The sequence below is a fragment of the Symphalangus syndactylus genome, chromosome 14, assembly GCF_028878055.3.
Source record: "Symphalangus syndactylus isolate Jambi chromosome 14, NHGRI_mSymSyn1-v2.1_pri, whole genome shotgun sequence".
Taxonomy (NCBI): Eukaryota; Metazoa; Chordata; class Mammalia; order Primates; family Hylobatidae; genus Symphalangus; species Symphalangus syndactylus.
Genome location: NC_072436.2, coordinates 14,946,207 through 14,966,588, shown reverse-complemented (window position 1 = coordinate 14,966,588; position 20,382 = coordinate 14,946,207). Strand labels below are relative to the sequence as shown.

At 54.8% G+C, this 20,382-nt stretch overlaps 1 protein-coding gene across 8 annotated transcripts in view; it reads right to left on the bottom strand.

Moving 5' to 3' along the window:
- Positions 1-20,382, bottom strand: part of RPTOR (regulatory associated protein of MTOR complex 1) — a 420,015-nt gene that overhangs the window by 7,725 nt on the left and 391,908 nt on the right. For all 8 annotated transcript variants that reach the window (XM_055241781.2, XM_055241783.2, XM_055241782.2 and 5 more), the window contains 5 exons: positions 17,763-17,868; positions 12,651-12,765; positions 11,080-11,204; positions 8,919-9,023; positions 1,096-1,202 (listed from right to left, as the gene is read on the bottom strand). In XM_055241781.2, the coding sequence (XP_055097756.1) occupies positions 1,096-1,202; positions 8,919-9,023; positions 11,080-11,204; positions 12,651-12,765; positions 17,763-17,868 (558 nt within the window). The remainder of the gene's footprint in view (positions 1-1,095; positions 1,203-8,918; positions 9,024-11,079; positions 11,205-12,650; positions 12,766-17,762; positions 17,869-20,382) is intronic.

The window sequence follows — 20,382 nt, the reverse complement described above, 5'->3', positions numbered from 1 at the left end:
CAGTTAGATTTCTGCTGAGCGCAGCCTGCTTAGGTCTCTACCACTTTTCCAGGCTGTCTTGGGCAAAACCAATGTATTCCGCTTTTTGTCAAAACTGAAAATAACAGATGCTTTAAGAAGCAAAGAGGCTTCTGGCTGGGCACAGTGGCTCACGCCTGTAATCCCAGCACTTTGGGAGGCTGAGGTGGGCGGATCACGAGGTCAGGAGATAGAGACCATTCTGGCAAACACGTGAAACGCCGTCTCCACTAAAAATACAAAAAAAAAAAAAAATTAGCTGGGGCGGGCGCTTGTAGTCCCAGCTACTCGGGAGGCTGAGGCAGGAGAATGGCATGAACCCGGGAGGTGGAGCTTGCAGTGCGCCAAGATCGCGCCACTGCACTCCAGCCTGAGGGGCGACAGAGCAAGACTCTGTCTTAAAAAAAAAAAAAAGAAAGCAAAAATCTTCTGTAGTGGCTCATACCTGTAATCCCAGTGCTTTGGGAGGCCAAGGCAGGAAGATTGCCAGAGCCAGGAATTCGAGACCAGCTTGGGCAAATACTGAGACCTCCATTTCTACAAAAAGTTAAAAAAATTAGCCAAGCATGGGGGTGCATGCCTGTAGTCCCAGCTACTTGTGGGGGGGTGAGGTGGGAAGATCACTTGGGCCGGGAGGTTGAGGCTGCAATGAGCTGTGATTGCACCACTGCACTCCAGCCTGGGTGACGCAGGGTGACAGAGTGAGACCCCATCTCAAAAGAAAAAAAAAACACAACCCTCCAAATAATTAATCATTCTAATTTACAATGGCTCAGCCTACCGATTTCTGACATTCCTTAATTTGCAGTGAGAAGACACTACTTGTAAACACTCAGAGCTGGTGCAGGCTGAGCCGTACTGCAGCGCGGGGCTGAGCGCTGCGGTTCACCTGCATCTAGAGGCCTCAGGAAGCCCACACCTCCTCCTGACATTGTCCCGGGACTGTCCTCCCAGGCCCTGCCTCCACCCCTGGGATGGCCAGACCTCACCGCACACTGTGTTGGGTTCTGTGATGAGGACCAGCCCTGCACACATTGCCCCACAGGCCCGGGGCTTGGGGGACACCCGCATGGTTACCTGCACCTTCATCTCACGGTCTGTGTCCCAGATCCGGACAATCCGCACGTCTCCCGAGCTCATGAGGAGGCCGGTCTCCTGCTCCCAGTCCACCACCATCCCAGCTCCTGGAGAGACACAGTGGGACATGGCGTCACCCTGTGGGCCCTCGCTTTGGGCAGGCTTTGGGGCCTGCTCTGGGCAGCCACTTGGCCAGCGGCGCCAAGGTACCCTTGCCACCCCCGAGCCCATCTGGTGGGTCCATATGCCTCACATAAGCTCCCACTGGGGCTCTGGTGTGCCCCACGTCCAGGCTGGGGTGACAATTCTGAGCTGGAACTCCCAAGTCCAGGCTGGGGAGACGATTCTGAGCTGGAACTCCGAGTCTTCCCCTGACTTGACTATGCCCCAGGCATCTGCTAGAGGGAGCAGAGCCTTCCAGGAACGTCTAAGGTGCCCACTGTCTTCAGCAGTGCCTTCCAGGAACGTCTAAGATGCCCAACATCCGGAGCAGAGCCTTCCAGGAATGTCTGTCTAAGGTGCCCAACATCCGGAGCAGTGCCTTCCAGGAACGTCTGTCTAAGGTGCCCACCGTCCAGAGCAGTGCCTTCCAGGAACGTCTAAGATGCCCAACATCCGGAGCAGTGCCTTCCAGGAACATGTTAGGTGCCCACTGTTCGGAGCAGTGCCTTCCAGGAACGTTTGTCTAAGGTGCTCACCATCTGGAGCAGACCCTTCCAGGAACGTCTAAGATGCCTGCTGTCTGGACACCTGGGCAGAACTGGCAGGTCTGGGTGACTTTAGGAAGGCTGTCAAGCCTTGAAGATGAGGGTCCTCCTTTTGGCCCTGCCAAGCTGGAGGAAGCCAGTTCTTCTGAGACAAACAGGAGCTCGGCATGGGCCACGGGCCGGCAGCCTCCACACAGCAAGGGGCTGACTCTCGACGGCCGGCGTCAGCAAGGGATGGACGGAGAGAATGGGGCAAGGGCTCCCCTTTGTGTGGGGATTAGACAGAGCAGAGCAACCCCCACCTCACATGACAGCCTCTATTTAAAACCAGATTCAGTTCTAAAAGTGTAATGATAACTATTTTAAGATAGAGAAAAGAACACCATAGTAATCCTTGTAGCCACCAGTCAGCTCTAACTTTGCTAACAATTTGCTGTTGTTTGCTTTTTTTTCTTAGAGAAGCATAATTTTAGACACAGTAAAAGCATCGTCTGCCTCTGTGCCTGCCTGGGAGAGCTGTCCCTTGGGCTGAGGGCGCCTTCCAGGGGCTGCTGAGGTTTTCCTGCTTACGCACGCTCACCAACAATGTAACATGCCTTCCACATTTCAAAAAGGCTCTTCAATGTCAAAATGGGAGCTATTTTCTAGCAACTTGCTTCTTTAATGTTAGGCTTTGAGGATTTATCTGGCCCAAGACACACAGCTCTGGTTAACTCATTTAATCTTGTGTTACCTTCCACTGTACAACTAACCCCGTCATTTGAGCTGCCCCTGGCTTTGTGAACCACGTCACAGTCAACAACTTCACATGTCCTTGCGGGTGGAGAAGGAAGCGCCTAGAAACGGAACTGCCAGTCATGCATCCCGCATGACTCTGATCTCCCCGGGGAAGGCCATTTCATTCCCCAAATGGGTGACCATCTACACTCTTGGCAGGAAACACACAAGCCAACGTCCCCAAATCCTTATCGACGTGTGGTGTTTGCCGTTTTTTTCATGTCAGACAGTTGCACATATTTTTATATATATTCTGTAACTCGTAGATACTGCAAATATCCTGTCTTATTCTGCCACTTACATTACAACCGTGACATTTTTCTTGTGGTCATGAAGAAGTCTGTAGAGTCAACCTATTGATGTCTTTATCCTCAATCTCTTGTTCAAGCTGTCTTTTTGTTCCTCACTGTTATGAAGATTTCCTCTTGATTTTTCTCTGAAAGTCTTTTACGGGTTGTCTCTCACTGTGATGTGCTTTGTGCATGGTGTGAGGTAGGGGTATCACTGCATCTTTTTCTATATGGCATCAGCTGTCCCAACACCATTTAGCAACATGGCTCCTCCCCTAGCGCGCAGAGGTACCCTGCCACTTGCGGCCCTTCTGGGCTCACCGCTGCACTGAGGGCCCTGGTGCCTCTTGGCCTGGCTGCCCTGCAATTGCAGCTTCTTAATGCCATCTGCGCCTCTTCAATATTGCCTCGGCTGGTCTGCATTTTATAAAAATCTCTTCTGGGAATATAATCAAAAGTGTATTAATAAATCCTCAGATTAATTTGAGAACTGTCAATCTCCACAATGATGAGTCTTTTCATCCATGGCTATGGTGCTATCAACACTGCATGTGCCTTTTATAGTCTTCAATTAGACTTTATGCTTTGATCTGTGAAGAAGGCGCATTTGTTGGATTCATTCCTAGGTATCTTGCAGTTTTTATTCCCGTTGTCTATGATTTCTTTCTTTCTTTTTTTTTGGGATGTAGTTTCGCTCTTTTGCCCAGGCTGGAGTGCAGTGGTGTGATCTTGGCTCACTGCAACCTCTGCCTCCCAGGTTCAAGTGATTCTCCTGCCTCAGCCTCCTGAGTAACTGGGATTACAGGCGCCTGCCACCACGTCCAGCTAATTTTTATATTTTTAGTAGAGATGGGGTTTCACCATGTTGGTCAGGCTGGTCTTGAACTATTGACCTCAGGTGACCCATTTGCCTCGGCTTCTGGGATTACAGGCGTGAGCCACCATGCCTGGCCCAGGATGTTTTATAATTACATTTTCTAGTTGTTAATTGCTGGCATACATACATTCTTTATTTTACTTTTGAAATGCAGTCCCAGGCCAGATGTGTTTACACCTGTAATCCCAGCACTTTGGGAGGCCGAGACAGGAGGATTGCTTAAGCCCAGGAGTTCAAGACCAGCCTGGGCAACATAGCGAGACCTTGTCTTTACAAATAATAAAAGATTAGCCAATGTAGGCCGGGCACAGTGGCTCATGCCTGTAATCCCAGCATTTTTGGAGGCTGAGGTGGGTGGATCACCTGAGGTCAGGAGTTTGAGACCAGCCTGGCCAACATAGTGAAACACCGTCTCTACTAAAAATACACAAAATAGCTGGGTGTGGCAGTGGGCGCCTGTAATCCCAACTACTCGGGAGGCTGAGGCAGGAGAATTGCTTGAACCTGAGAGGTGGAGGTTGCAGTGAGCCAAGATCCGCCATTGTACTCCTGCCTGGGCAATAAGAGTGAAACTCCGTCTCAAAAAAAAAAAAAAAAAAAAAAGATTAGCCACTGTAGTGGCGTGTGCCTGTGGTCCAGCTAGTTGGGAGGCTGAGGTGGGATGATCGCTTGAGCACAGGTGGTTGAGGCTGCAGTGAGAGCAAGACCCCATCTCAAAAACAAACACAAACAAACAAAGAAAGAAGTGTAGTCCCTCTACTGTGATACACCTGAACCCAGGCAGGAAGAAATGTCCCAACAGGTCAGAAGCACGAGCGCCGTGGTGGATCACAGGCTTTCACCTTGCAGCCCCGCTCCTTTGCTGGGAGGCCTTGTGACCAGAGTGAGGGCCGGCGTGTGACCGGGCGGGAGGGCACATGCTTCCCCGTTTCTGCCCAGAAGAGCCCAGCTCCTGCTGCAGCTGTGCAGCCGACAGAGCCTGAAAACACAGAATTGGGGTCCCCTCTCCCTCGTGATATGCTGTTACCTAAATTCATCATGAAGGATGCTTGCTGCCCACCTGGACATGCTCTTGTGAAGTGGTGTCTGGGTGACCGAGGAGGACGCCGCCCAGGGTTCCTGGTGCATCCCTTTTAGTGGCTCAGTGCTGTCCTGCCTGGAGGCACGGCCATCCGGAGGCTGCACCAGGAGGCCCTGAGGCCCCACTCTGAGACCTGGGGGCAGATCCACAAGCACAGACGGCTTGGCTTAGCACAGATATTCTCCAAGTTTCTCTCTGCTTAAGTGAGGAACCTATGGGAGCTGGGTGTGGGGCGTGGACCTGTGGTCCCAGCTACTCGGGAGGCTGAGGTGGGAGGATTGCCTGAGCCCTGAGAGGTCGAGGCTGCAGTGAGCCGTGATGGTGCCACTGAATTCCAGCCTGGGTGACAGCAAGAATCTGTCTCAAAAATAGATATATAACTAAGAATCTATGGGAAGAAACTGCTTTAATGGGCAGCAAGTTGCCTTCTGGGGTGGTGAGAATCTTCTGGAACTAGATAAAGGTGGTGGCTGCACAACTTGGAAGATGCACAGGCCGGGCATGGTGGCTCACACCTGCAATCCCAGCACTGTGGGAGGCTGAGGCAGGCGGATCATCTGAGGTCAGGGGTTCGAAACCAGCCTGGCCAACATGGTGAAACTCCATCTCTACTAAAAATACAAAAATTAGCTGGGCGTGGTGGCTCACACCTGCAATCCCAGCACTGTGGGAGGCCAAGGCGGGCGGATCATCTGAGGTCAGGAGATCGAGACCATCCTGGCCAACATGGTGAAACTCCGTCTCTACTAAAAATACAAAAATTAGCCGGGCGTGGTGGTGCGAGCCTGTAGTCCCAGCTACTTGGGAGGCTGAGGCAGGAGAATCGCTTGAACCCGGGAGGCAGAGGTTGCTGTGAGCCAAGATCACGCCACTGCACTCCAGCCTGGGCAACAGAGTGAGACTCCATCTCAAAAAAAAAAAAAAAAAAAAAAAAGAAACGAAAAAGAGAAGGGAGAGATGCATGGGTCTGGGCTTTGCACTCCTAGACTGCACGGTCACCTGGGGGGCAGCAGCCGTGTCCCAGGCACGATCCTCCTGGTGACTCTGCCAGGAAGCGACACAGCGACACCTTGGGTAGGGAAGAACAGAGAGGTGCCCTGGGAACAGCAGTGACAGGAGCAGAACAAACAGAGGGAAAAGGTGAGAATGGGTACATGGAAAACATTCACGATGCCAGAAAACAAGAAACAGCCTCCAAAGCACCAGTCTCAGGGCAACATGGGGAGCCTGGCTTGCGTGTGCCCGACTGGGCAAGTGGGTCCGGGAGAGGCGAGTGGGGGCCGGGGCAAGCGGAGGTCACGCCTTGGGCCTCCTGCAGGCTCCCTGCAGCAGAAGCTGGCAGAGGGCCTGAGCTCCTCAGTTCCAGGGGAAGATGAAACCTCTGCGGCTCCACGGATCCCCGTGGTGACCAGATCAGATGTGCGGTGGGTCCTCCGTGAGCACCTGACGAAGATGGAGAGCACCGTTTCTGTCTTCGGCCCTTGGCCATTCATGGGAGTTGTTTATTCCCTTAAATGTAACACTGTGGAGGGAAACCAACCTGCTAATACCATTAATCTATCAAATGCCAACGCTGGGTCCTGGTGACTGTGACTTTCAAGAAGAGTGGTGGCTGTGCTGTGGTCAGCATTCACGGCTCTGGATTTAGGCAGTGTTACTCCAATCGATGACAGATAATTACCCTCAGGCCCATGAGACGCCCGCCCGCAACCTGCTGGAACTTGGGCCCTCCCTTGACGCCACGATCTCGTTGGGTGAGTGCCGAGCCGGCGTCCCAGGAACGCCCACCTGTCCCTGCACGTGTGTCTGTGTCCTGGTGGCCTCTTCTTATAAGGACATGGGGCACATTGGGTTAGGGCCACCCTGGTGACTTGGTTTGACCTTAATCACCTCTGTAAAGGCCCTGTCTCCAGCACGCAGGCCGATGTACCCAGGTAGGGCGGTGACATGCCAGCGTGGGGGACACGGCCCAGCCTGACCCTGGGCCTCAGGTGTCCATCTGAACCAGAGGCTCTGGGCAGCTGTCCCTCGGCCCGAGCGTCCTGCCATGGAGGGGTGTAGTCAGGTGAACCCTAAGTCCTTTTTCAGTTCAGATTCTGTGATGCCGAGTGAACTGGTTTGAACCAGTCCTGGGCACATAGCAAAGCCGCAGCAGCAGTGACACACCCGCCTGCTGCCCACACCCGGGTTTCCCATGTCCTGTGCGACCTCAGGGAGCCCAGAGCTGTGCCTGGTGGCCCCAGCCCACAGCTGGCATGGCCTTCAGGGACTGGGGCCTGGAGCTCTTATGCCTGGCGAGACGCCTCTGCTGCCTTCCCCTGTGGTGAGAGCCTCGTTCTCCAACCCCGAGACCCCTGAAGTGCAGCACAGGCTCCCACTCTGAGGGAAGCACTGGGGGGTCTGGGCCGAGAAGGCCGCACTTCTCCTCAGTGCTGCTTCCTGATCCGTAAGCTGGGCACCGCCGTCCTGACCTGGAGAGACTGAGAGCCCGTGGGGCAGCACAGGCTGCCAAGTCTTGTCTCCTGCAGCGTGGCCCGTTGTGGACGTGTGGATGCTTCCGGGGGGTCTCAGGGATCCCGGGGCCAGCTGGGCGTGGATGTGTGGATGCTTCCACGGGGGTCTCACGGACCCCGGGGCCAGCCGCGGCTGTGTCCTTCCAGCACTGCATTTCCGGCAGGTCCGAGCCTTGGACAGGGAGGGAGGTTTTCACAAAAGTAAACAAGAGAAAGGGCAAGGCAGGGCCATGGCTCAGCCAGGCGCTGCCGTGCCGAAGCCGAGCTCCTTCCACAGCACCACTGCCTCTGAGCGACCCCAGGAAGACAGCCTGGAAAGCCTATCACACAGTGATCTTTCCTCTCTAGCAAATGACACAGTGTCACCAAAATTGGTCTTTCGGAGACACACACGATGGCCGGTGAGTGGCCTGACCCCCAGGCTGGCCATCCAGCTATCTCCCGGGACTCCTCCTGGACCAGGGCCCCAGGCTGGGGCTCACTTTTCCTGCCCTGTCCCAGGGAAGCTGTCATACCCCAGAAGAGGGTTGTCTCGCGGGCGAAGCAGAGCCTGGAGATCAGGACAGAAGCAACAGGAAAGGGCCCCCATGGAGTGCAGGGTGTGATTGTTTTCACAGGATGAAACTTAAGAACATGGCTACATTGAAAAAAATCCAACATTTGAGGCAATGTCCACCCTGGAGCTGCCCCCATGACGTCCCCTGTGGCACGTGAGGGTTGGCATCTCCTGGGACAGGCAGTCAGACAGAAGGGCGGAGACAGAGCCATGCGACCTAGGGCAGAACCAGGGCAGGCCCCACACGGACGGCTGACCACGAGGTGTAAGGCCACATCCACAGGCTACAGACGAAGACACAGAAATCACAAACTGGCAGGAGCCGGCAGAGGGGGGCCGGCGGGCTAATTTGTTCACTCTGAGCATTGCCAAGGGCTGCAGGATCCATTGAAGGGCGATGACTCCTAGAGGCGAACGCCTGGCGCTGCAGAGGCCTCTGGAAATCCAGACCCAGAAGCCTGACCCCGGGAGCCTCCTAACTCCTGCTTGAGTCCTTCCAGAAGGACCTGCGGGCCTGCGCCTCGCCCCTTGCCCAGGCTGTGCAGTGGTGCAGGCAACACGCAGAACTGTACCCAGAGCTGGCACTGCAGCCACTCTGTCCCACCAGCCCGGACATGCCAGCGAGCATGTGAGGCCCCAGGTAGCCATGTGCACCCCGACCCCCAAGGAGGAGTTAAATTTAAGTCCAAAGAGTGCACGATGCGGGCTCTTTAGGCCCTGCCAGCAGTGATGCTGTCCCAAGCAGCACATGTCTGCAAGCCAAGGATGAAGGTTGGGGACAGGGGCACCCATGAGTGGCTGAGACCACGCCCAGGGCTGGGACTCCGGCCAGGCAGTGCACTCAGGGCCCTGGGGCTCTCACACTTTTTAGGACATCGGCAGGGAGCTGTTGCTTTAGGATTTCGGGGACTCTGAGGTGGAGCAGCCTGTTTAGAGACAGCCCCAGAAGGGCCTTGGAACTCTGAGTGTGTGCGCAGCCCTGGGAACACATTCTGCTCTGGGGAGGAGCCGGGCGGACCCACCTCGCGTCGTTGGCAGCATGTCCGAGAGCCCCTGCCATGCCGTCACCATCTCTGGGTTCTTTTCCAAATCAGCAAAATTCTTCCAGACCCTGATGGCACCATCGTCTGGGGAGGGAGAGAGGAAAGGATGTGAACTGGGCCCCTCACTGGCCTGGCCTGTGCTCTGTGCATGGTGGTAAGAGCCCTTCCTGGCAGACGTGCTGCAGTGACCCTGGGCGGGCAGCCTAACTCACTACCCGTGGTTCCAGATCTCTGGGTGCCCACCGACTGGACTCTGCCCTCAGATCCACATCTGGGTGAGCCAGCAGGAGGAGTCGCAGCCCGGGGGATGGGAGACCAAAATCCCATCCCACCCTGGCCACAGAGCTCAACTCTGAGGTTTGGCTGCCCTTCCTTCCTCCAGCTCCAGGGCATCGGGTTCCCTGGCGGGGAGGCAGGCGGGTGAAGCTCAGTTGGGTGGGTGGGGCTGCGTTTTACCCTCTGGTGAGCCAGCCTGTGCCAGGGAGCAGAACAAAAGGCCAGCTTCACAGAGGACCCCCGCACCCTCCGCCCCACTTCTCTCTGTGCTCCACAGAGAGAGTAGCCTTGACTTGAAGGGACAATGCAGACGTCTGGGCTCTCCGCCTAAGATGTGGGCAGGGACGCACCGCCCTGCTCCTCAGGGCTTAGAATGGAGGGAACGGCCCTCCGCACCTTCCAGTGGACGGGCAGGGAGGTCGGCCTGGGTGTGGGGAAAGCATGCGGGTTCTCGGAACCTTCCGGGACCCCCCCAGCCCCTCCTGCGCGGCCCTCAGGCCTCTTCAAGCCCCAGCTGACTGCCCTGGTGGACGACGGCCTCACCACCACCCGCCTGCCTGTCCCGCTCTCCGCTTTCCATCCCACACGCCAAACGTTCCCGGTTTTGGAGCTGGAGCCCTTCTACTGCTGTCTGGAGCCCGTTCCGTAAAGGACCCTGGCCCTGCTCCAGCGCTCGCTCGCTCGGCCAAGGAACTGCCCTCTCCCTCTGGTGCTCGGAGATGCTCACATCTGGCCTCTCTGAAACCATGGGCTGAGCCTGGCTGGTCCCTTGCCCCCCCGCCCCCGTCCCCGCCCCAACTATGCATCTCCTCCCAGTCATGTCTGACAGCTACAGGGACAAAGATGGGCTTCTGACATGGGTTGATGCTACTTGGTCCTGAGGTGGCAGTGCTCGGCGGAGGGGCTGCACAAGGACACGTCCCCATGGCCACACACCCCACCAGGAGCCCGCAAAACTGCACCGAGAGGGCTGCGCACTTGTCAGCACAACCAACCCGACACTCTCAGAGGCTCAGGTGTCCAGGGGCTGGAGCCAACGGAGACAGGCTGGGTGGGATCCGGGTGTCTGCCTTCACTTTCCTCAGCTGCGCTGGCCTCTCCCGCCTGCCTCCCGCCCAGCGCTGTCTAATCTCTACAGGAAGTGCAGTGTGACTGACAGCGACTTCTCGTCAGTGACAGGGAGTGGACGCATGTTTTCAAAGCGCTAAAGGAAAACGACTGTCAACATGGGGTAGCTGACGTGGAAACGATTGTTCCAAAGTGAGGGTGAAACTAAGACATTTCGGACCCCCTCCAAAAAAACCCCCCAAAATCCAAGAAAACCAAAACCAGAGTGAGACCCACTACATCAATGAACCACTGGTCAGCGACCTTGACGGTCAACAATGTCCTTTCGGGTGCAGGACAGGACCGGAGGAGGGTGAGTGCCAGCTCCCGGTGGGGACAGCAACTGGCAAACGAGCCAGCGATGCCAGGAGACCCTGGCCAGGGAGGACCTGGCACGTGTTGTGGCTTGGGGCATTCTTCCCTGATTCTCAGGTGTCACGTGGGACCCACCGGGTCTCTCACAGGGGTTTAAGGACAGAGGTTGTCAGAGGCTTTTCCTGGTGCTGGAAGGGCTGGAGGACCGAGATGAGAAGACAAGTCCCTGGGACCCTCAAGGATGGGGTCATCTTTGCTTTCCTGTCTCCGCTGCTGAAGGCCTTTCCCTCATAAACCTCCTCACTTCTGAATGACAGTGGCCCTCGCGTGTGAGCAGGGCTTCCTGTAAGACGGATGTGCAAACACATCTCAGGATCGCACACCCTCCCTGCCACTACTCCAGACCCTAGGTTCCAATCCCGGCTGTGCAAACCCCGCTCACCTGTGGCCGTCAGCAGAAGTGAGCAGTCCTGGCCGTTCAGATACTCCATGGCCGTGACCCTTGTGTACCGAGGGTTCCCGTTGTGGAAGTAATCCAGCTTCTCCCCTTTCTCCCAGTCCCAAAAGCTTAAGGGAAGAAGAGAGGAATAAAAAAGTCATTAGGAAACTGCAAACCCAAATTACAGTGAGATACCTCCTGAAACCCACCGGGATGGCTGCTATCAAAAAACCACACACTACAGCCGGGCACGGTGGCTCACACCTGTCGTCCTAGCTACTTGGGAGGCTGAAGCAGGAGGATTGTTGGAGGCTTGGAGCTCAAGACCGCCTGGACAACAAAGTGAGACCCTGTCTCCAAACAAACAAAGAGAGAATAACAGTGCTGGCAAGGATGTGGGAAATTGGAGCCACAGGCTATGCGGGCGGGAAGGGAAGAGGATTTCCTGTGGAAAACAGCCTGGTGGTTCCTCTGAAAATTAAAGAGAGCATCACCATATGGTCCAGCAATTCCACTCTGGGCATATCCCCAAAAAACAGAAAGCAGGAACTTGAACAGATACTTGTACACCAATGTTCACAGCAGTGTTATTCCCAATAGCCCAAAGGTGGAAGCAACCCAGGTGTCCATGAACAGATGAACGGTAAGACAAAGTGTTGTCCATCCACACAGTGGAATATTACTCAGCCATGAAAAGGAAATTCTGACATGTGCTATAGCTTGGAGGAACTTTAAAGACACTACATTGAGTCCAATAAGCCAGGCACAAAGGGCCAAATCCCGGGTGACTCCACTGGTATGAGGCTCCTAGCGTGGGCCACTTCAGAGAGACAGAAAGTGGAACACTGGCTCAGGCGGATGGAGGAATGGGGAGCTGGTGTCTGATGGGGACCAAGTTTCGGTTTTGTGCGATGAGAAGGTTCTGGAGACCAATGGAGGTGATGGTTGCATAACAATGTGAATACGCTTAATGCCACCGGCTGTGCACTCAAAACAGTTAAAATGGCAAATTTTAGGCTATGTATGTTTTACCAAAATTTTTAAAAAGAGAGGAAAAATAAATGGAGGTGTAAACCACAGGGATTTTATAAACTCTAAATTCTAAAAGGAACCCCCTCCCACTGCCCTCACCCGTGAAGTGGGTACTCTCTCCATCACTAAGGGCGATACTGCTGTGAGTTAAACTCGCTTCTCTCCTGGGGCACCTAGCATCTTCTTACTGCTTGTCTATCACATACTTGCTTCTGTGGGCAGGGCAGCAAGCTGAGCCCCCTGTGTACGCCTCTATTACAAGTGTGATTGGGGAGCCCCTGCCACTCCCCTCTGACCTGCAGGCAGGACTCTGGACTGTCCTTCAGTGACAAGGACAGAGCCAGGCCCGGGGCAGGTGTGGGTGGGGCTCAGTCAACGAGGAGAAGGTGAGTAGGGCCATTTCTCAGGAAACAGTGCTAAGGGCCTGGGGGTGAGTGCCTTGCATCTGCTTTTCAAGGAAGAGGAGTGGTGATCGGGGTGAACAGGGCATCGCTGGGGCTGTCAGTCAGCCGGAAGGGAGGCCTGACAAGCACGGCGCATACCAGATGCTGTCCTTGTCGGCTACGGCGATACACGGTGTGAAGGGGTGGAATTTCACCACAGAGGGGACGCCGGGGTTCCTGTTCAGAAATATTTGGTCGTCCAACCTCGTAATGCCTGTCAAAAGAAACACACAAGAGTGGATCCAGGAGCCAGCATCTTTTCCCCCTTTTTTATTTATTTATTTTTTTGAGACGGAGTCTCGCTCTGTCGCCCAGGCTAGAGTGCAGTGGCGCAATCCTGGCTCACTGCAAGCTCCACCTCCCCGGTTCACACCATTTTCCTGCCTCAGCCTCCCAAGTAGCTGGGACTACAGGTGCACGCCACCATGCCCGGCTAATTTTTTGTATTTTTAGTACAGATGGGGTTTCACCGTGTTAGACAGGATGGTCTTGATCTCCTGACCTTGTGATCTGCCCGCCTCAGCCTCCCAAAGTGCTGGGATTACAGGCGTGAGCCACCTTGCCGGGCCCCTTTTTTATTTTTTAAAGACAGTGTCCTGTTCTGTCGCCCTGGCTGGAGTACAGTGGTGCGATCATGGCTCACTGCAGCTTCCACCTCCTGCTCAAGCGATCCTCCCGCCTCAACTCTGCACGTAGCTGGGGATATAGGTGCGCACCACCACACCTGGCTACTTTGTTTTTGTTTTTTGTTGAGACAGGGCCTTACTATGTTGCCTGGGGTAGTCTCAAATTCCTGGGCTCGAGTGATCCTCCCACCTCGGCCTCCTTAAGTGTTGGGATTATGGGTATACACCCGGCCAGTAGCCAGTCTTTTTTATTTTTTATTTTTTGAGATGGAGTCTTGCTCTGTTGCCCAGGCTGGAGTGCAGTAGTGAGATCTTGGCTCACTGCAACCTCTGCCTCCCTGGTTCAAGTGATTCTCCTGCCTCAGCCTCCTGAGTGGCTGGGATTACAGGCATCTGCCACCATGCCCAGCTAATTTTGTATTTTTAGTAGAGACGGGGTTTCACCATGTTGGCCAGGCTGGTCTCAAACTCCTGACCTCAAGTGATCCACCCACCTCAGCCTCTCAAAGTGCTGGGATTACAGACATGAGCCACCATGCCCGGCAAGCCAGTCTTAATTTACAATAAATATTCACGATGTATCTTATCATGGCCAACGTCAATACCTTGGGGACTTGGAGAGGCACAAAGGAAGCAGAAGAAAAGCAGGGACTGAAGGGAGGGGCCTGACCACCTGCTGAGGAGCAGGTACATCTGCGCTCTCGGGGTGACAGCAGCCACTGAGTACCCAGAATGAGGGCCCAGGGCCCTGGCCGCAGGGTTAATGCCTTTGCTCAAAACCCCCAAAGCTCCTGATGCCGAGCTGGATATGTGGAAGCATTCAGCCAATACTTGTCAGCAGTGGTCAGGTTTGTACAAATTTATCTGGGTCGGATTATACGAAGAAAGTGCTAAAGGTTTCAGAATAAGCTCGGTAGGGCTCTGATTCGTAACAGACTTAAGGAGGAGACATGGGTGTGGTCGCCAGGATCCACACTGCAGCCAAAGTCCAGGGGTCTTTCAGTCTAGAAAGATGATAACTATGAACTTCCTTGACTGAGGGATCTATTACAGAATCACAGATGTAACAGAAGAGGGGAATGTGGACTTAACCGCCAGGCCCCCGAACACGAGAACTAGGAAGTAAGTCCCTTGTGACTCTGAAAGGCTTTGTTCTAGAAGGAACCATAAAAGGAAGCTAAAAATCCGGAGGGCGTCAAGATGGATTCCAACACATCTTGGTGACTGAGAGGGCAGCTGGGCATCTGTGGGTGCATAAGCCTCACCGTCTGTTGCGGCGCCAAGGACACAAGCCGGGCTGCCTCCTGGCCTTGGCTGAGGTCACCTGCGTGGCCTCTGGGCAACCAAGAGGGTGTCTTGGGGACCCCCAAGCCTTCCTCAGCCGGAGACACAGCTCCAGATGGTGCAGAGAAAAGCCGCCTGGCTCTTACTAACCATGTCCTCACCTGAACTTCTGGTCTGGCTCAGAGGACTGTGGCAGGCCTCAAGTCTTCCTTGTGGGGAGCGGTGGGCTTGTGCTCTGGCAGGAAGTGAGACAGCCAAGTATAAAGGGGTCCCCAGAGAAACTCCCACCAGCCTGCACACTGGGACAACGGGGGGAGCCACAAGTTGGTGCCCTTTGCAGGGGGAGGAGCCAGCCTCCCGATCCGGGGTAGAACCTGGGATCCAATCTGCGAGGCAGGAAGTGTACCAGCAGGACTCCGGCTTTGCAGGGAGGCCCCGTTTCCCGTTTTTTCCTTCTCACCCAATAAATCCTGCCCTTCTCACCCTTCAACGTGTCTGGGAGCCTAATTTTTCATGGTCGTGTGACAAGGACCCCGTTTTTAGCTGAACTAAAAAGTCCTACAACAGAAGGAGCCTACCGTCGGGGTGCAAGACTTGGGCACTCTGCTGCAGGCCGCTCTGAACTGGGCTTAAGCACAGCCAAGGCCACCCACCCCCAGCAGCTGACAGCCCCTCTGCTCATGCCTGGCACCGTCCAGGTGGCACCAGGGCCGTGGTGTCTGCGGGCTGAAGCCTCGCTGATGCTTGGTGTGTGCTCGGCACCTTGGGTGAGCTACTGTTTCCAACACTGTCAGTCCCCAGCAAACACCCAGAACCACGGAAAGGAAATGAATGCCACGTTATACAAGGAGGGGCCGCACTCACAGAGGCAGGCAGGCCCGAAGCCTTTGGTGAGGCGGCAACACCATGTTACTCTAGCGGTGCCTCCATTCTCAGCTGCAGGGAGTTTTGGACAGAGTTTGGGCATAATTTTAAGCACTGAAAGACAAAGGGAAACCCCACCCAGCCCGCGCATTTGGTACGTTTGAAAATCAGTGCATGACAGCCAAGGTCGTGAATGTCGCCCAGGAGAAGGCTGAAGAGCTGGGCAGGGGCCTGCGTGACACAGGGCTTTCCCAACCCCATCTCCGGGATGACGCCAACTTCTCTGGTTCTCTTCCATCTACAGGCATCAGTTTCTCCTTTTTCTCAATGCTCACATCTTTCCCAGCACACAGTTGGCTGTTAAATGGAAATAAATGCCTGCATTGAATCCGAATTCCAAGGACAGAGGACTGGGAGGAGGGCGTGGCCTCACTCCTCAGTGACTCCTGGCACTACGCCCGCTGGCACCGTCCCCTGTGTCTTGAGGCCTCGTTTGGTGGTGTCACCAGCAGCTCAGCAGCTCCTCCTTTGTGTGTCTGGACAAACTCTCTCCCTTTTTTCACAAGAGAACTCTCAATTCTGGTTTACAAATATATTCTTTTTTTTTCTTTTGGTCTAGAAATCTCGGTTTTGGGTCTTGAATGCCTGCTCTGTTTCACGCCCTGCTCAATTCTGACCACAGGCTCTAGGCCAGAGCATCACCTTGGCCATCAGGGGCCAGCTCATCTTCAGGTGTTGAACTGTGTGAGCCAGACTCAGCTCCCAAGCCTGTCTCAGGCAGCAGGCAGCCCCCGTGTGCTGGCCATCCCAGCTAGCAGGCTGGGGTCCTAGAGAACCGTTAACCTCCAGGAAAACAGCCTCCTGTCGCCGCCACCCAGAGACGCCTCATCCAGCAGCGGGGTGTTGTCTCTGCTGGAGAAAGCCACCCTGGCTGCAAGGTTCAGCGGCAGCTGCCGGGGCAGCATGCACCGGATTGCAACATGCGATGCTTTAAACCTGGTCTGCTACCAGCTCTCCAGATGCACAGAGGGCTACAAACAACCACAATTAGCTTTCAGCACAACAGCCACCATCTGCGTTAATGCGAGATGACCCGCAGGCCTTCACAGGGAGAGTTGTATTGGAACGTACTTCAGAAACGTTGCTGGTACCAGAAGTCAGCAGTGTCTTCGGTGCTCAGCAGGGCAGAGGTGTGAGCTGGGCCTAGGGACGCTCGCTGAGGACGAGCTCATGGCGCCTGTGCTGCCTGCAGGCAGGGCCTGGACAGGGCGGGCAGGGCCCTCGGCTTTGGCAGGAGGGACGGCATCTTACGGGTCATCAACCTCAACTTCAGAAAGTAACCCATAATAATCTCCAGAATTTTACAGGACAGAGATGCAAGGTCAAAACAATAAACCTGCAGACTGGGGTCAGAGTCCTTGACTTTTGATGGCGCTGATTTGGTTAGGGGCAGCTTGAGGTCCCCCAGCCAGAGCTGGCTCAGTGGTGGGAGCCTGTGGCCATGGGGGCAGGGGGAGGAGTGTGGAGACACCACTGCTGCTCTGTGCCCTCAGTGGGGCCACAAGGCTAGGCCTGGGCCCCCGTACTCTCCCGGATCCTGGGGAGATGCCAGGGTCCCTGGGATGGGGCTGCCTGACACCCTCATTGCTGTGTTGACTCTCAGGGCCTCCCCGCTCCCCACATAGTCTCTGTGACCGGGGCCGCCTGCAGCCCGGATCTCTTCCGCAAGGAGCTCCCTCCGCCATCTGTAGCAGCACACACCGCCCCCTCCTGGGCTGCTCCCTGCCCCTCCACCCCGGGTGCAGCTGGGAGAGCAAACAATGAGGTGGATGAAGGGCGATTTAGCGTCTGGTGGCAAATCTGGGAGAAGGTTTAGGAAAATCATGACTGAAGTGTGGGGTGATAGAGCTGGCCACCATTTCAGGGACAAGGTGGAGGCCAGCTGAGGAAACCAGGGCCTGGCATTTTCACTTCCTGTTTCCAGGAAGGACACGCCATCTGTGGGGCCTGGTGCAAAGACACCTGTCCGGGTGGGGAGATGTGAGCTCTCAGAGGCCTTCCCTTCCGGAAATGTCAACATGCAAAGTTCTGCTTCCATGAGTTCCACCTGTGCTGATAATCCCGTGGGCTGGGGGCTGCCCTTGCGGGGGAAGAGGCAGGGTCCTGGGAGAGCCCTCTTCCCAGGCGGTGGCTGATCCCACCCAGCCCCTCCCTTCCCCACTCTGGGCTGCAGAACCTTGAGGAGGAGCAGCTTCATCTCCACCAGCCTTGATGTGCTTATCTGCGAGGGAGGCGGGGTGGGGGGCGGGTCTGTTGTGGGACAGTGGATGGCTGGAGAAGGTTGTGCGTGGGCCACAGGGGGCCTGCTCACAGGGGGCCCTTCCCCCAGGCCCAACCCCTGAAATGAGCCCCTGACTGGCTGTGCGGGTGCCCTTACCCTTCTGGATGACTTGCTGGGCCTGCTTCCTGACGCGGCTGTTTCGCAGGAACCGCCACTCCCGCTCCTTGCGGATCTGACTCTCCAGGTCGTGCTCTTCTGGGATCTTCAACAACAGAAAACACCCAGTTAAGCCCAGCGATTAAACAGGGTTGTCTCTTGGTATCAATGGGGTATGGGTTCCAGGACCCCTCGGATAGCAAAACCTGCGCAGCTCAGTCCCCGATACGAAAGGGTGTGGCATCCGCGTACAAGCAGCACACGTCCTCCAGCACACCTCAAACCCTCGCTAGCTTGCCCACCATATCTGATACGGTGTCGATGCTGTGTAAATAGCTGCTATGCTGTATTTTTAAAATTTGGATTTTTTTGTTGTATTGTTATTTTACATTTATTTTTGTTATTTACATTTGTTTTTTTATCCAAAATTGGTTGAATCTGTGGATGCAGCACCTGTGGACATGGAGGGCTGGCTGTAGTTATTTTCAGATAAAGGCACCTCTTTCTCAAAGGCTGAAGGCTTTGGGCTTCTCGTCTGGCAAGCGCACCAGAGGCATAGGCTGTTGGTGGGTCCTGTATCTGCTACAAAACACATCACTGGTCCCCTCCCTGGAGCTGGGAGAGGCACTCCCCACGCCTGTGTTCGCTAGTGTGGGGGCTCTGAGACCCTCGAGTGAGTGGCCTGTGAGGCTGACAGGTGTATGATGGGGAGCAGGGCCTTGGGAAACGCCTCCCCAGGGAACGGGGGGCACTGAGGTCAGCAGTGAGCAGCAGGGCAGGGGGGGCACCGAATGCCGCTTCAAACACTGAAAACACCATCAGGAGGCAGGTGCGCTCGAGGAGACACTGCCTTTATTCTCTCTCTAATGCCAAAGGGGACCAGGCAGCCGGATGGAAGATGAGGGAGCTCACGAGACAGAAGGAAGACAGCCTCATGAGAGGCCAGGCCGGGCCCCGAGAGGGTGCGGGACCTTCCTGGGCAGCAGAGGGGGTGCCGCTGGGCTCCCGATTGTGGAAGAGCTAGGAGGGTGCTGAGCTGCAAGCCTGGCTGGGGTTAAACTAACTCGTGAGAACTTCAGTGCCTTCCCTAATGAGACAGCTTCAGAAAGACCAAGTTTATTTTCACTTGAAATATGCAGACGCTAGACATGCTGCTGCCCTCTCTTCCCTGAGCAAAGGCCCTCGCTTCAGGACCCGTGTGTGCGTGTGCGTGTGCACATGTGTGTGTCTGTGTGTGTGCACGCACATGTGGGTTGGGGTGTGCACGTTCAGCGTCTAGGAGAGGTACACACTTGGCAAATACTAACTAGGATTTAATTGACTTTACGCGGGAGGATGGCCACTTGTCTGTGTTACGCAGATGCATTTCCTTAAGCATACATGCCGTGGAGTCGATCTGGCTGAGTCTGTTCCTTGCTAAGAAACTAAGACTTGTGAAGACCCAAAATATAAAATAAATGAAATAAACAAGGTAAGAACCTTAATTCCTTTTGGCTAAAAGCAACTCTGTCCCGACGAAGGAAAAAGAGAGCCTGCATTAGTTATTAAAAAGTCGCTTTCTCTGATAGAAGAAATGGGAATAAAGACCATGGCGCATGGCCATGTTTGCATCCCTGCACGTAAATGTGGCGGAGAAAGAAAATAGTTTCTCCATGTGGAGTTTTAGGTGGTCATTGTGGGTGGTTATTATGTGCAAATGCTTACAGAGCATTCTCTGTGTCTCTTCCTCCAATGCTTTGTGTCAGCTCTGATTACAAAACAGAAACAGGCAAGCCCCAAACCTTGCGTCTGACCCCGTGCTCACTCACGACCCCGTGCTCAGGGATGACTGTGGCTCAGTTCCCAGCATTCTATTGCTCTGCTTCCTTCTTTTTCTTCTTAAAAGTCACAAAACCACACTTGACAAAACAGCAACAACACAGCAAAAAAGACATCCAAACCCGGAAACAGTAACCACAAAAGGTGTCAAATGGCTCCCTCCGCACATTTTCTGATTTAGAAATAACCCCGCAACGGCGAATGGGATAGATTGTGGATTCTTAGCAACCGGTTTCACTTTATGACAATCCTGAGCTTATTAGAAAAGAAATGACAAATGATCAATAACACAGAACAGTAATAAGAAAAAACCCGTGGTGGAAAGACTCAAAGCTGTGCAGGAACAGAGACATTGCACTTTAATGAGCCTCGGGCTTCTCTGGGAATAAATTAGAGGAAGAGTCTAAAAGGCACTTTCGAGCGGGAAGGGAGAGGAACTGATGGGAATTCCAGGTCCTTGCACTCTATGGCCCTGGGCCTGAGCTCAGGCAAAGAATCCAGACGTCGGGGGCGGACATGGGGCGGCTTCAGAGCCTCAGCTCTAAAGACAACAAAGATGACTGCAAGGTCGAGAGGGTCCCGTGCCAGAAGAGGGAGGGGCACAGGATGCCGGAGACAGGAGCTGAGGGGTTTCAGGGGAACCCGCACTTGCCCTGTTGCCACGGCACTGCAAGGGCCCTCTCCCAGCCCAGAGGCTCTGCCTGTATGGCTAGGGGCTGCCACTTCCCTAATCTGAGCTCAAGGAAAGAGCCCACAGCCTTCCCTTACAGCACTTGCTGGGCTGGGAAGAGACTTTCTGAAC